Consider the following 17,106-nt stretch of genomic DNA (forward strand, 5'->3'; position numbering starts at 1 on the left):
CGGTGGGTGGTGATGACTAGCTGTCTTCCCTTTAGTCTTACACTGCTAAATTAGGGATGGCTAGCGCAGATAGCCTTCGTGTAGCTTTGCGCGAAATTCAAAAACAAACAAACAAAAGGAAAGGCCGTAAACCAAACAAGTCAGTTCAGCTAACTATTTGCTGCTCAAGTTACAAGATAAAAAAAGTACATCATTATTATAATTTCTAATAGTTTTAACAAAAAATGACTCGAAATCAAACATTTCATTCTTCGAACAATATATGTTCAGGAAAAGCGTATAAACAAGGATGATTAACTTAAGGGAAAACTAATTCACATTAAAGAAGCAAATAACATTTCTAGCCTCTCCTCTTAATTTTGTCCTTAATAAAAACGTGTTACTTTACTTTTCAAATTTGGTTTTATTTTAGTCCGACATATATATAAAATATCCTAGTTGTACGTGAAACATCCCATTCCTCAAACGTTTTCACATGTTCCTGAATATCAGTAGATGATGTAATAATTTAACTGCTCATGGCTGTGAAAATGTTTTTCATTTTTAATCGTCTGTATTTATGCAAAAATATGCTGTTTTCCTTTTATCCTCTCATTTGATATTGATATATTTACAGCGTACATATTATGACACAGTGTTGCTCAGCCATTTCTGGATGTTTATCTGACGTTAAGGCTTTTATGTTCAGTAGACCACACGGAGAGCAAAATGAATGAATATATATATATAACATTATTGTTCGAAGACAATCGAAATTATTATAAACAAGAAAATTTAAAATGTTAACTATAATAATAAATATATATATATGTTTGATTGCTTGTTGAATTCCGTACTCGAGGGCTATCTGCGCTAACCGTTCCTGATTTTAAAGTTATAGACTAGAGGGAAGGCAGTTAGTTAACACCATCCATGGTCAAACCTTGGACTAATCTAATCGAATAGTGGAATTTGACCGTCGCTCTTACAACGCCCCAACGGCCTGTAAGTGTGAAGCGCGATTTTAATTTTTTTTAGCGGTAATTGGGTGCGAACAACAGAACCTCAGATCCACTAGGCTGCGCTCTTTCGAAAATATATGTACACTGATATATTTGTTAAGCTTTTATAATGTGCTAACTTTTGCACGCAGCCATAATCTAGCTATAAAGGTCGGAAGCAACTGTCAGAAATAATACAAATAGGAACTGGTAGTTTAAAATCGAGATGAAATAGTGAAGCTTCCGATGCATAGATTATCTTTGTAAATCGAATTATGCGTTTGTAATAAATGTTTAATTTATTTGTTTTTTTTTAAATTAAAAACAATGCTACACAATGGGTTATTTGTATTGTGGGTACCATGAGTATCGAAACCTGATTTTTAGCGATATAAGCTCTCAGACTTATGGCTGAGCCACAAGGGAACAAATAAATATATGTGATATCAAGATATAAAAACCCCTTAAATATCACAGTTTAATCTTTATTATTACTTTCAATAAAATTTTTACAGCAAATGTAAATATATTAATAAAACTACAGTGGTATAATTGACACGAGGAGAGTGTCACACAACACATGCACGTAACACTCAGTTTTTAAACGTCATATATATCACAATGGCTAATTTATGGTAATTTTGTATTTCAGTTTTAATTTCCGTTCGGTCAGCGGTAAGATTACGTATATGTAACACTAAAATTCAGTGTTTGATTCCCAATGGTAGACAGGGTGAAAATAGCCAATTATGTAGATTTGTACCAAGAAAACAACAACAAAAACCGATCCACACACACACTAGAATAATTTTATTTTTAGTTATTTCACTTTAGCAAATAAAGAAAACACAAAACTATCATTTTAAATCTCTCAACTTTGTCCATAACAAAATTGGGTGTGTTTTACGTAATTAGCAGCTTTACATATATAGAATTTCTTGCATTTCACATTTTAATTTCTGAAGGTTTTCTATCTCTTCTGTTTTTCATTTCATTTAGAACTGTTAAAGAGAAAACAGTGTTTTTCTCCCATGTGGGTGGTATAGCTTATACAAAGTTCACTTTGATTATAAAGCCGACAGTAAATGAATGAAAGGCTTACCATCAACAGACATACTATTACCCTTGACTGGAGAATTTCTTTCAGCCTTTCACAATTACACTGTCTCCAAAGTTCCAATTCAAGCAAAGACTAATCGCTAGCATTCACAGATGACACACTCCAGTGGTTCCTGATGAATGATAAAGGAACAGAAGGCTTTGTTGCCAGCAAGCGGCACTTCTAACTTTGTACCCTTGTTCCCCCACCCAGTTCTCTCGCTGGATCATTAAGCCTAACATTAATTACAGCAAATTATATTAGTTCAAAATTACCACACAGGCCTCTCTACCAGGAATATTTTCATGTTCAGCAAAAAATGAGATATACAATCATTAAATGTTTTCAACTAAAACACTTTTATTGGTTTTTACTTTATTTATCCTTAAAAACAACAACAAGAAAAACCAGCAAGGTTAAAATCTGGGTTTGACAATTATGCGAAGCTCATTTATTCAGATCATCCTTAACTATGCTATACATATTAATTAATGGTAATGTATTATATCCTTTACAACCAAAATGGTAAAGCCATTACATTAATATTCTATGAATTTGGCCAAGGAAATTATGTCTTTCATCTCGAACTCAGGGCTAGGTGGTTAGAGCGCTCGACTCGCAATTTATGGGTTCGAATCCCTGTCACACCAAACATGCTCGCCCTTTCAGCCGTAGGGGTGTTATAATGTGACAGTCAATCGCGCTATTTGTAGGTAAAAAGGGTAGCCCAAGAGTTGGTGGTGGGTGGTGTTGATTAACTGCATTCCCTCTAGTCTTACACTGCTAAATTAGGGACGGCTAGCGCAGATAGCCCTCGTGTAGCTTTGCGCGAAATTCATAACAAACAAACATTTTCGTAACATTTTGATATTAATAAAGTGAAATATTTTGCTAAGCGCTGAAGTGGGATGCGACTCTGGAATAAAAGGTAATTTTTAAACGAGCGCTCTGGTTATCGGATTTCTTGTAATGAAACAGCATGCAAAAGGCTGAAGTGGGATGCGACTCTGGATCAGGAAATAATTTCAAAACGAGTGCTGTGCTCTAGTTATCGGGTTTATTGCAGTGAAACAGCTTGAAAAACGTTGAAAAAGAATGTGACTCTGCATTATAAAATAATTTCAAAACGAGCGCCCTGGTTATCGGGTTTCTTGCTTTGTGGTAATATTCACCAGTGAGTAAAATATCTGTCTCTAAACATATTACTTTTAAGAGTGAAATTTGACACACAATTAACCTTGTTCTGCAAATTTTTCTCAAGTTCACACAGATATGTCACAGAATTTCTACCTTTCGAAAATTCTTTCTGAAACACTTTTAACTTAAAACTGTCTATGTAATAAATTCTCACTATTTTCTTATTTTATATGATATGTTAATGAACAATCGATATTGCTGGGACTGACTTCACAATCAACAGCAACTAGTCGAATGTGTGTGTGTGTCGAGGCGTTTCCGGCTGGGGCTCGACTAATCGAATAGAGTATATTGTGATCCAAGTACAGAACAGTAGTTAAAGCTAGTACTAGGACAAGCTCTAACACGAGTATAAGGAAAACTAATCCGATGTATAAGATCAGATAGAAAGTATGTATCACTTAGAGTTCTATGTGTTTTGCAATATCTTGTGTTCGGCCATGTATGGGTTGTAGTGCAGATCGCGGATTGATCGCGTCTTCAAACTAGAAATCCAGGGGCCTTTGAAGAGGGGAGGATACAAGCACGCTAGCTTGCTTGGGCTGAATGTACTCGCCGCTCAGCTTTATCCCTTCCTTCCGGACCAAGAGATAGCAATAAGGAGAAAATGCCTTTTCCCGAACCTCCTTGACAATACCTATAACTGCTGTATAATCCTGCTGTAGAAAACAGCTAAACCTAGTCTGCTCCTCAATAGTCTTACGAACTTTGTTGAAGGACGTAATACGAATGAACATTTGGTAACGATAAGAAAACCAAAATTTAAATGACGTATGCATTTTATGTTCAATACCGAGTAATGAGCTGTGACAGTAGATGAAAACAAATACCTGCTTTTAACTGGATAGCTTTTCAGTTTCTAAAGTAGTAAATGTAAAACACACAAAAAAAAATCTACGAAATAATCAGTCAACAGAAAATCTAATTCCGATTGATTTTAGCATAACAAAATATAACCATGAATCTTGTTCTCCATCCCCAAGTTATGCAAACAAAGGCCAAATCTTTACATTAATTCAGGAGTTTACATTATCTTATTTTAAAAGAAAAATACTAAAGCCCCTATCCTGGTTACTTTTTTTTTCAAAACTAAAAGATGCAGAAAGCTTTATTTGATAAATGGAACTATAATTAAAAAGAAGATAAAAGCGACTTTTTACAGAAGAAATCATGACGAACATAATTTATGTAGTGGTATCCATCCAAAACTTGACTATTTGGCTGTGATTTGAAAGTTTAATTATATCGGCACGTGACAATTTCGTCTCTTTTCACATTTTAACTTGATTAAAAATGTATATTATTCACTTTTAAATAGGCCTGGCATGGTCGACAAATACTGACTGTAACTGAAACCTTATCGTGCTGCTAATTCACTATTAAGTTTTAGCTAGCTGGTATTTAATACGAACGGAATGAACTTGAACAATTTGAAACACATCTCGGGCAGGTAGCACAACAAAAAGTAACTAAATAAAAGTAGGTAATTTGTTTAAAAAGAAATCGTATAATCTAAAGTTCATTGTTGAAATGGCAAAGTAGCACGTTAAAACTAGTTCAATAGCACTGCTTAAACATGTAAACCTTTAAAAGTATTGATTTAAAGCGAAATAATTAGCATACATAATATTATGTTTCCAATACCGCTTTGACCATTTTTTTTTCTTCCTTGTTATATTTTATTTTAGTTATATTAAACCTATCTACATAGAAATGTGGGCCAAGCATATCCTAGTAGTTTTCGTACTAGTATAAGGATCAGAATAGTTCAATGTTCGTGCCACGATATAACTTTTAGCTGTGGGGCATCATAGGCGTAAGAATCATCCCCCATATTCGGTTAAAAGTAGCCGTGTAAGCGGTGGGTGTTACCTACTGATTGACCATCCTCCGGCCAACGTTTGAAATGAGGAATGGTTATGTCTGAACCTAAGAGGACATTGAGCCGGTCGTTTAGACCATATGTTTGTAAGTAACAAATATCTATGCCTAAGTGCTCATGTAATTGTTCTAAAATGGTTGTATCATCATCTACCCCTTTGTAGCTTGACATAAATCTATGTATTCTTGATTTTCTTAGTCTGGTATACCGCTCTTCCTTCTTTAGCCTTTTATTTTGCAAAATTGGCTATTTTGAATTTGTCTTTAACCGAATGTGCACAGGGTCAGCCCCTCTGGACCGATTCCGTATTGGAAAAGGAATGTTGACTATATTTTTGAATTTACTAAGTGTATCTACACGGAATGTGGAAAGCTTTGACTAAAGTATACAAATCTGTTGTACAAACACACACATATATATTAAAAAAAGTACTTGTACTCAAGATATGTTTGTGAATTGAAGACGTCAACCTGATTCAGACTCTGACAAGTCGGAGTGCAAGGTGATTTTCATGTGAAGAATAAAAATACTTTTGTCCATTAAGCAGTTCGCATGTTGCATTTGCATAACCTCCAGAATCTCTGAAATGCATATCTACAGTTTCTTTCAGTATCTCTCTATATACTGTCTCTGGTATTTACTCTCCTCTACCATGAACTGTCAGTAAATCAGGAATGCAGAGTAAAATGAATAGTTGGTAACTTTGACAACAGATACATAATACCATGTTGAATGACACTCTCAAGAAGGTCGAGCATGTTTGGTGGGATAGAGATTCAAACCCGCGACCCTCAGGTTGCGAGCCGAGCGCTCAAACTACCTGGCCATGCCGGGCCCTGTTTCAGAAGTCTCTTGGATTAAATTTGGACAGGTCTACGGTGCAGCACAGTAAATTGAACAATGAGATATGTTTCTGTAGTTATTGAAACCTCTCCTACATGGATTAATTGGCTACGTCCACCAATGCTTTGCTAAGCGTCCATTATTTTGTACATTGATGAAGAAAACAGTTCGACTTTCTGAAGTTGCGGAATAGCTCGATACATGTCAAGATCACTCACTATCTTGCAAATGCTTAATGGCGAGGCTGATTTCATACAATAAATCGTGCCACACCACAAGACCAACGGAAAAAATTTAAACTTAGCATCTTAGTAGTGATTAATTATTTTCACTTCGGAACTCCTATGTGGCTCATATGAAGATGTTGTCTTCTGCAATGAAGATCAGGGTATTTTATTTGTTTGTTTGAAGTTAAGCACAAAGCTACAGAATGGGCTATCTGTGCTCTGCCCACCACGGGTATCGAAACCCGGTTTCTAGCGTTATAAGTCCGTAGACATACAGCTGTGCCATTGGGGGGCCAGAGTGTTGTAAATCTCTCCATCTGGTATAGGTACACGAACAAGTTGAAGGTACTTACCAACGATGAGCTGAAGATAGAAAATAAACTTACATCTTGAATCTTGTCGAAGAACGTCAGTGCCTCGAGCAACAGTGGCTGCATCGTTCAAAGCAAAATTCAGAAATATATTTGTCTTGCGTGGCATATAATAAAAAAAAAGCTTATATTTAGGTTTTTAATTATTTTTCGAAGGTAAGTGTTCTTGTTTTTCATGTTGGATTCATTGCCAAAGTTTTTACCTAAGTCTTTTGGAGTGGATGCATAAAACGGAAGAAATATTCGTAGATGCCTTAGCAGTGACCCCGTAGACAAGCCAAATGATTACTGTCATTCTTTCTGTATGTCTGGAGTACAATCGGATGCTATCAAACGAAAATTTTGCGTTTCTAGTCCCAATATTCTTGCCCAACAAGATCTTTCATAGGCCTACGTACGCCATTGCCATTGACAAATCGTCGTGTGTAATAACTTATTATTTTTTTCTGGACTGATTTCGACTTAGAAGATCTTTGAGTCAATTTTTAGCCATTTAGCTAGATCTCCGAAATCAAATACATATGTTTTTTGTCTGCCTTTGTTCTTTAGAAATGTTTTTCTCTTGATAAAGTGTTGTTCCGCCAATTTCTGAGACAGCGTAACAGGAAATTTATAGCCATGATCTCTTCACTAGTTTTAAGAACACCAGTTTCTTGGCTTGTTCTTATGATAGTTGCTGTACTTTATTTTGATGTATCGTGTTATAAAAACTTTAGAAGAACGCCTTATTGACTTTCGAAAACTGCCCTTTGTTTCTGCTTTTCCTTTCCTATAATGTGCACCAGAAAGGACCTTCCACTAGCCATGTTCTTAAGTTCACTGTTTAACCACTTTTTAATTATCACTGTTTTAATTGTAACTTTTTAGCTACCTTGCAATTTTAATAAAGTTTTACAATCTTGAAAATAATTTTAAATTAATATTCTATTTCTGAGCGTTTTCTGAACGAAAAACAGAAACTTGCAGTACGTTGAGCTTGCACCTTTCTTTTACAGAACAATGGCCTAATTTTCAGATTTTCTTAGAAACTTCAGTCACACATTTTCGGACTACTTTTATTCTGTGCAATTCCTGATAAAAAAAATACTTTCTCCTTTATTTGAATAAAAACTAAACGCTCCGCCCCGCTCTTCCAAAGGCTCGATCCGCTGCAAACGTGTTTAAAAAAGGGGAAAACATATCAAGAAAAGTAACTTTAACAAAGGAATTCCTCTGTGAAATTATTTATTATTTTACATTTGTTTTATTTTATCTTCCAAAATTGATTTCCAACTTTACTTATCCGATAACGCACACTCTATAAAAGTGACAATTTTCGTATAACTGTTCCTTTTCTACAAACATTATGGACAATTTTTTTTTAAATATCAAAGCCTGCATTTAGGTACGGTTACAAAGTTTATGATGATACAAAATATCATGTAAAAAAGTCACATAACACGAAATTCAAATCACCTCTGAAGAAAGAATATATACATAGTTTGTTATATAATTTATGGCTCACTCATCACTTGGGTGCATGTTGCTGTTAGGTCTTTTTTAGACAATAAAGAGAAGTATTCATTACTTATTTTAGAAAACAAAGTTTAGTCATATTCGGAGGTCATTGGGCTGAAGTGTTGACTACATATTTATTTTACTCTTACACTAATTCTAGCTACTTCTTTGCATTTTCTCCTTTTATTACATTTTAGTTTCATTTGTTTGTCAGTGATGTTACTTTCTGAACAACATAGTTAAACATTTTTGCCTTTTGCCCAATTTGAAAGTTTATTCAAATGTAACATTTATGGAAGTTGATTAATGCTAAATTTGTATTTATCACATGATCAAGTATTTTCAATCTGCATCCCTTAAGTGGTTTGCTATTTTTTCACTACAATCCAGTCACTTTAAAATACAGATCTTGAAGTCGGGGTTATTAGCTGTTTTCAGGGGTCAGATCATGGCACAATTTCTAACGAAGGTATGCAGTGATAAACTTATAAATATGTTACGTTTTTGTGGTATTTGAATGATATAAAGACTGTTTTAGAGTAAACCATGTTTCATTGCACAAAAAAACACAATTCAAATAACCGAATGACTTTTAATAATTGTGTATAAAGATTCCCAAACCTTTAAATCTAACGAAAGTGTTGTAACTATATTTTATGCCTTTTTTATTTTTAAGGCTATTTTACTATATCCAAATTCGAGAAACTACCATTATTATTGGATACATTAATATAAATTCCTTTAAAACAAGAATCGTGTTTAAAGACAGCCATTCTATTATCCACGCGCTTTCAAAATATACTAACATCCTGCCGATGTTATAAGATATTTGTAAACATTTTACAGCATGTAGTCAAGTATATTGGTTTAGTGACTAACCGTATCTCACTAGTCTTTTGGCGAATAAAAAAGAAAAGAGACTCTAATATTTGGTTTTATTGAACTTACGCCACTCATGCTCTTTGAATGAAAGAAAATACTTTAATGATTTTTACTACCTTTTTTCAAAATTTCTCTGCCAGCTATCTACTCTTTTTATTAAAGAAATATATATAATTTCACATTTTATCTCCTAAAAGATACTTACCAGAACCACCACCAATATACATTGACGGATCTTGTCCTTTAATTCTTCGAACGACGAACACCATACCAACAAGTACTGCCAAAAATACCGCTATCGCCACAAATAGGCCTATGTACAGTGTAATGTTGGTTTCCGGTTCGGCTGAATGAGCTAAAAAACAAAAAAAAAACCACTTAAATCGTAAAACAAAATATATATATATATAGATAATAAATTCTACGTTTTTATGGAATATCACGAGTTTCTTTGTGTAACATTGTATATTACATTTAAATCCTTTTGCTGACTTTCACTTTTTAATGCACCAGCCAGTCTTCTCATTTACGGTTTAAATTAATACAAAATTTAATGTTCTTTTTTGTTGAATATTAATCAATAAAGTTTAACCTCGGAAACTGAGTATTTTAAATGAACCCTAGTTCTAATCATACGTAATCGTCAAAATCCCATGTTTTAAAATTGTAAAGCAGAAAATATTTAATAAAATGTTGATAAACATTATTTTCTAAATTATTGATGCCGATGTGAATGCAGTTTATAAATCTTTTGAAAGTGTTAACTTATAGGCAAGGAATTTCTCTGAAAACTAAAACACAGTTATAATTCAATCAGTCTTTATAGCTTGTCCGGAGCTTTCATGTCACACGAAGTTGCGAGTTTCATTTTAATAAAGAATTATTTTCCAATTTGAAATTACATTTTCAAAAGCTGCGTAAATTTACTCGGAAGAAACGTTTGCAACAATAATTTATTTTAAACAGAAAAAAACGGACGAATCGGAAATAAATTAAAGCTGGCCGTGGATAACAACTATATTTTTAATTCATAAAATGAATCAGATGTAACAAAAACAGATTTGCTAAAGTGGAGTGTGAAAAATGGTATATGCTTTTTTTGGCTTTGTTTAAAATAACTTTAGTGCTGAATATTCGAGTTTGGAAATAAAATAAAAACGGCATGTCTAGCTGAAACATCTAGGAATTGTTTGTTTGTTATAGATTTCGCACAAAGCTACACGAGGGCTATCTGGGCTAGCCGTCCCTAATTTAGCAGTGTAAGGCTAAAGGGAAGGCAGCTAGTAAGCACCACCCACCGCCAACTATTTTACCAACGAAAAGTGGGATTGACCGCACATTATAACGCCCCCACGGCTGAGAAGGTGAGCATGTTTGGTGTGATGGGGATTCGAACCCGCGACCCCCAGATTGCGAGTCGAGCGCCCTAACCACCTGGCCATGGCGGCCCAAAGTACCTACGAAAAAATGTTTATAGATTTACGCACTGCAGCAAAGATTTCGAGTTTCCTTCACTTGAAATATATTCTCCCACAGCAAACTGTTTTATTTCACTTGTATATTATTAGTGCTTCCACAAGTTCCAGTTAAAGTTAGTGACATACGAACGTATCCATCGTGGATGCATGTCTCCCTCCACGATGGATAGATAGATATTTAAATACTAAATGTTATCTGAATCTCTTGAGGCTCTCTCTCCCTAGAAAACTAATGCAACCGTCAAGTTTTATAATAAGAACAAAAGTGCTTGGACTCAAATGTGTTAACAAATCTTATAAATGTACCTTATTTCATAAAATTGTCAAACATGACGAGTATAAGAAGACCATTTACAAACTGAATTTTAACTATGCATCGTGTTTAGCACTGTTAGAGAGAATATATGCACCCACCGCTACATCGTGAGAAGCACTTTGCACGCATGATAAATTAGATAGTTGGTGTTCTAGCCTGCGCATCGCGTGCTAGTTTCATACCTTTCAAATTTCATGTTTCTAGAAAGCTGTTATAACTGATGTCATCACCTTTTCATGAGCCGTCACGCAAAGTTTACGGATTAGTCTGACAAAATATGTAACGCCATGCTATCTGACACATACAGCGATCATGTTCCCGCTGGTGGCGTTAAACACTTGTATACTTCCTACCCTTATATCTCAGATTTTCTGTTACGTTTTGCCATTTTATAAATAAGTTATATACTCGCATACATACTGAAAAAAAAAAGCGATTTATCTTGTATGAGTCATACTTTACTTCTCAGAAGAAATAAAATAAGTAATAAACGAAAATGGACTGGAATAAATTAATTACACAATAATGCTTTTTTTTGCCCCCCCCCCCCGCATGTATATCGAAAATATTAGGTCTAAACAGCTAAAGTGTAATCCTCTTTTTCAACACTGTTTAGCTAACGACAAACTCTACAGTCTCTCTGTTCTCAGAATCACTGCTTGATGTTTGTAATCATTTTCGTTTTCCAACTGGCTGAATTCCCTGAAAAGACTACGTCAGTAAGCACTATCTAGTTCATGCCTCGTGAGTTGGACACCAAAGACACGTGCCAGGATTTCCAACATACATACGCCCTCTGTTGGACAATGTAGTTAAAGGAACGATAAATGCCAGTGAACAGTTTTTTCACTTAATGATAAAAGTAGTGATACACTGACTATAGTAACGTAAGCTATAATTTCAGAGATAGTTACATTCTGGCATGCTTGTCCCTTAATTTGTTTGAGGAGAATACACATATGAAATGATCTATGTATTAATTGTTTGTTTTTCTTTATATTTATCAAGCTGTTTCTCATAATCTTTGTGTACTGATTGGTTGCTAAAAACGGTAAAAGAGAATAATTTCTTTTTTTTTCTCAACTTAGTCAGGTCGAAGGAGGGGAGGGGAGGGATGGACTCATCAAAGAAGCTCCGTTCCACAAATCAATAGTGGTTGTCATGAATACGCTACTGGGTGAAATGCCATTTCATACGATAAAAGTTTCCCCAAACTAATTAACTTAAAATATAAAACTACTTATTTAAATTTCTTATTGAATAATGATAATAAACATTAAAAAATGATTTCATCTGTATTATTTTTTTCTCTAAGTATTCATGTAAAACACATGAAGCCCTAGACATTTCAATTATCCAGGAACTCATATTTAAAAAAAAAATTACTGTTACTTATTGTTTGTTGAATTCCTATCATTGTGGATCTTCCTTGTGAACTATATAACGATATACATCCTCCCTCTTCCCCTTCTCGTTTTCCCTACCACAAAGAAATTTAGTTGTAGCCGGGCTGGCGGGCGGGGTTAATCCAATTAGAGCAAAGTATAGTTGGAATAACTGAATTAAAACGCCTTCGCAACAGATTACGGGCAGTATCGTAAACACTATTTTTTTTTCCGAATGTTAACTGATAATAAATCTAGGATTTACTTTGGAATGATGTTACGCTAAGTTGAAGGCGGGTGATTGACGCACTAAATTCACGGAATTTGTCTCTGTTTATCGAATACAATGGTCTTAGTTAAGCCTAAGTATTTGAATTTACAAAAGTTAAATGAACTCAACTGTCTACAAGATCTGATGCAACAAAACCATTTTCCCACACTATACGTGAATACTAAGATTTTATTTCTCACATACTGACATTTTTACTCTTTGTTCTGGACTTTGGAAGACTGTTGACTATAAAGTCACTGTTATAACATTTCTAACCTAAACTCAGGATCTTCCATTTTGACATTTTTTATCTTTGTTCTAGACTTTGGAAGACTTTTGACTATAAAGTCACTGTTATAATATTTCTAAACTATACTCAAGATCTTACATATTGACATTTTTACTCTTTGTTCTGAACTTTGGAAGACTGTTGACTATAAAGTCACTGTTATAACATTTCTAACCTAAACTCAAGATCTTCCATTTTGACATTTTTACTCTTTGTTCTAGACTTTGGAAGACTTTTGACTATAAAGTCACTGTTATAATATTTCTAACCTATACTCAAGATCTTACATATTGACATTTTTATTCTTTATTCTGAACTTTGGAAGACTTTTGACTATAAAGTCACTGTTATAACATTTCTAACCTATACTCAAGAACGAATGAAACAGACTCTCAGCTTATGTCGACCCCCTCCCCCAGTGGTACAGAAACAAAAACAACCTATTTTATAAAAATATATTAAGACAGTCTTACGTTACAAGAATAAAATCGTTGCCTTTAATAATTCTTAGAAGTCGTAACCAACGTTTCATTGGAATAAACCTTTGTTTGTTTGTTGTTAAGCTCAAAGCTACACAAAGTGCTATCTGTGCTGTGCCTACCACGAGTATCAAAATCCGGTTTTTAGCGTTATAAGTCTCCAGACTTACCGCTAAGTCACTGGAGGGCTTGTAATATCCTGAATTTCACATTGTTTTTGAGCGATTTTAAACCTTTATTGCACATTATATTTATTTAGTGTATAATAACATTCTCTCTTCGGTAGACATACTGATAAAATATGGCCTGAGATCATACTTTCTAAGAAGGAAGAATTTTTAATACTATTTCGATTACAATCTCCTCTTGAAGTCTTATGAACCGTTTTAGGTTGAACGTTACCCAAAGCTATATTGGACTTTTAATGTCTACTGATGATCTGTCAAGTAATATGCCACATGTATCGAAATTGTAAATCGCGATTCCATCTTTGGCTTCCATTTCTTGAAAAACGACAAAACCTTGAGAATCATTATTTAAAAAAAAGAGGTTCACATTTCCAAAAGTGACTCCAGAATATTCTATTGGAATTATTTTTCATATTTGTAACAAGCATAACTAAATAAAGCTCATCCTTTAAAATGTTTGCTTTATATTGGAAGAAAACATTTGTAGTGTTATTTTACATGGGGAATGGTGAAATACTGTTTACATCCTTAATAGATGTTAAGATATGTTAACATCCTTTATTAAATGTAACGTGGAGGAAAACTGCGTTACAGTATTTATATATATATATATATATTTCACGATCATAGTTTAACATGAGAGATTCAATTGTAAGTGCTCCCTACGTTTGGCTGCCTTACAGTAACTATATATATATATTTCAAAACCACAGTTTAGGGATAATATTGTTTAACATGAAAGATTCACCTGTAAGTGCTCCCTATGTTTTCAATTATGGTTTAAGACGCGCTGACGGTTTTTGTACCATAGTACTCCGTGTCATTTTTCAAACGGGAAAACGTTTTTGCGGCATTACTCTGCTGTCAACTGTTAACACGGACATAAAAAGTTTGTCAGTACTGTGCAACTTGATGCAAATAATGCGTCTGATATGTGCAATTTCCTCTGATGCAAAACGTAGTGGCGAACGGTTAGCACTAGAAATTTAGTTTTAACCAAAAGATCAATGTAATCGACTCTTAAGCTATTTAGTAGTATATCATTTTGTATATTCTTGTTTACTAGCTGGTTGAAAGTTACGCATATGATCCAGTAAAAAGTAGCTTTGTGTCACTCTACACACTAGTTATGTTTTTCCTATATTTCATTTTATGTTCTATTGAAGTGTGCATTAAAAACGTATAGTGAAAAACTGAAAACATAACAAAATCAGGAAGGATAGCTGGTATAGCAATAAAAACACCAGGACATTGATTGCATTCCGCATGTAAAGGAATGCCACCCTAAGAATGAGTCACTGCCCCTAGTTCTAAGCGAATAGTAAACCCTCAGCACAGTTATATTTTCTGTGACCCCCACCACCATACTCTCCTCCCCTTCGAGCTGCCTTTCTTTACATTCTACGTCCTGCTTCAGTGGCAGTATTCTATACGTTTCCTGCTTTGCTCGTCTCCGTTCTTCAAAAACTTAGGCTTCCTGGTATGGCTCCGTTGACAGCAGGGGGTGCTGCATAACCAGGGTCTAGTACAAGGTCCGATATTATTTTGCTCCTACGGACCGTACATATTAAAAACAAAAGCAATGTGCAGTGTTTTTATTATCTCGCTCTCCAGCTGTTTCGACTTTCCACAGAGACTAAAGGAAACAGTATTTATAACTTGGCTTGCAAGGCTTTCTTGTGATGTTAGGATATTTCAGAAAGTAAAAGAATGTTATCCGTATGTCAAAATCAGGAAAAAACTACAAAAAGAGCAAATAATTTTCTGGATTGTTGACATGACATAAAGCAAACGTTTAGCAAGCTGTAATGCTAATACTTTGAAATATAATTTATAATTAATTAACAACTTTGCGATACTGTTTTTGTTTTATCTTATTTCTTCACAAAAACTGATAATTTTTGAAGAGTTAGAAATCGTTCTCAAAATGCGGCGAATTTCGTTAAGAGGAATAACGCGCTTAAATTTCAAGCACACTTTGTCATTTACATATTTTTGATGTTATGGCCTATTTTGACACTGCCGCCAAGACCGTCTTAGGTCGAGGTTAATCGCAACCTTCAAGCAATCATCTCGGATAACCAACATTAAGATGATGATGAATATGCAAACGGACTCATCACTCCGACTCGCTATGTCATTAAAAACAGGGGAGCTTCTGAAGAGGATCAATAAAGATCTTAGCTCTCTTAGTCAAAGGCGTTGGGATTCCATTGAAATTCCTGTTAGCCACAATATCGGCACATGAAATAATGATGTTCAGACAGAAAACTAATGCCTTCGTTCAGACTATACTGTTCTGTCTTAAAGGTCTCGTATTATTGAAATTCCTCGTGAGTACCTATTTAAGTTATAGGTTACGAAGATGGTCAACTGAGGTTGTAAACTGCAAGCTGGAAGAGTGTATGAACTTAGAAAATATAAAAGTTCGAAAGCCTTGACGATAATGGAACCTACTAAATTTCATTTTGCATATCTGATAAATGGTTTTACAACTTGGAAGCGACAGATAATATAAATTGATCATACTTTTTGTCATTAGCTTGGCAGCATTATATGAAAGCTATTAAGACAAAGATACGACAACTGTGTATACTATGTATGAATATATATATATATTATAACTCAAAATGATTTCCATTTTAAAGATCTGAGGGTATATAGTTGAAATAAAAACTACTGATAAATATGAAATAGTTACATATCTTTCTTTTTAATATTAAGAAAAAAATATCAGTAATTTAGATATTTCTAATTTAACTTCTGTCGAAAACAAAATTAATTCTATTAAACACACTCACAGTTCATTTTTTACAAGTGCAAACGTAATTGTGGTTCAGTTAGTTACTTTTGGATTATTCCTTGATTTAAACACTAACGATTATAATTTATCATATTGCAAAAAAAATATTATTTTAAGATCAAACACATGGACTCATGGTATAGTAACTTGTATGGACATTTTGGGAGATAATAATGTCTAACTTCTTCCTAAATGTAAAAATGGTTTCAAGAAAGATTAAAATAACATTTTAAGTATTATTAATATTCTTTGAAAAAATTCAACGGGTATCTTCAATGAAATAATTTTTTGTGTTATATATATAATATTCTTCTCGAAGAAACCGACACAGTATTCGCTGATTTAGTCATGACAGCTTGATAATTCACGTTTCATTCATTCCTTTCTGTTGAATGATGTTTAGACAAATTCTTCTCGATATCTCTTGGTAATCATATTATTTATGAGTAATACACTTTTGTCAAGTTTAACCACAATTATGCACCTTAATTCTCCTTGTTCTGCTTTAGTGAGAGGTTAAATTCACTACTTAATGGAAAATCAGACTTGCAATAGATAATATATGTATGTACCCCTCACCCCCCATTCATACAATTTATAGAACTAACAAGATAAGATACATGTAATTCCCACAATTTATACAATTAAATATATCTTATCTTCTTAATTCTATAAATTGTATGAATGGACAGAATTATATATATATATCTTATCTTCTTAGTTCTATAAACTGGATAAATGGGGGAAATTAAATACATCTTATCTTGTTAGTTCTATAAACTGTATGAATGGACAGATTTATATATATATATCTTATCTTCTTAGTTCTATAAACTGGATAAATGGAGGGAATTAAATACATCTTATCTTGTTAGTTCTATAAACTGTATGAATGGACAGATTTATATATATATATCTT

General features: G+C 33.8%; 1 protein-coding gene across 5 annotated transcripts in view; it reads right to left on the reverse strand.

Annotated features, from left to right (window-relative positions):
* Positions 1 to 17,106, reverse strand: part of LOC106459436 (netrin receptor UNC5C-like) — a 271,029-nt gene that overhangs the window by 16,590 nt on the left and 237,333 nt on the right. For all 5 annotated transcript variants that reach the window (XM_022387980.1, XM_022387910.1, XM_022388020.1 and 2 more), the window contains one exon: positions 9,184 to 9,333. In XM_022387980.1, coding sequence (XP_022243688.1) covers positions 9,184 to 9,333 — 150 coding nt within the window. The remainder of the gene's footprint in view (positions 1 to 9,183; positions 9,334 to 17,106) is intronic.

The sequence above is a fragment of the Limulus polyphemus genome, unplaced genomic scaffold (assembly GCF_000517525.1).
Source record: "Limulus polyphemus unplaced genomic scaffold, Limulus_polyphemus-2.1.2 Scaffold1, whole genome shotgun sequence".
Classification (NCBI taxonomy): Eukaryota; Metazoa; Arthropoda; class Merostomata; order Xiphosura; family Limulidae; genus Limulus; species Limulus polyphemus.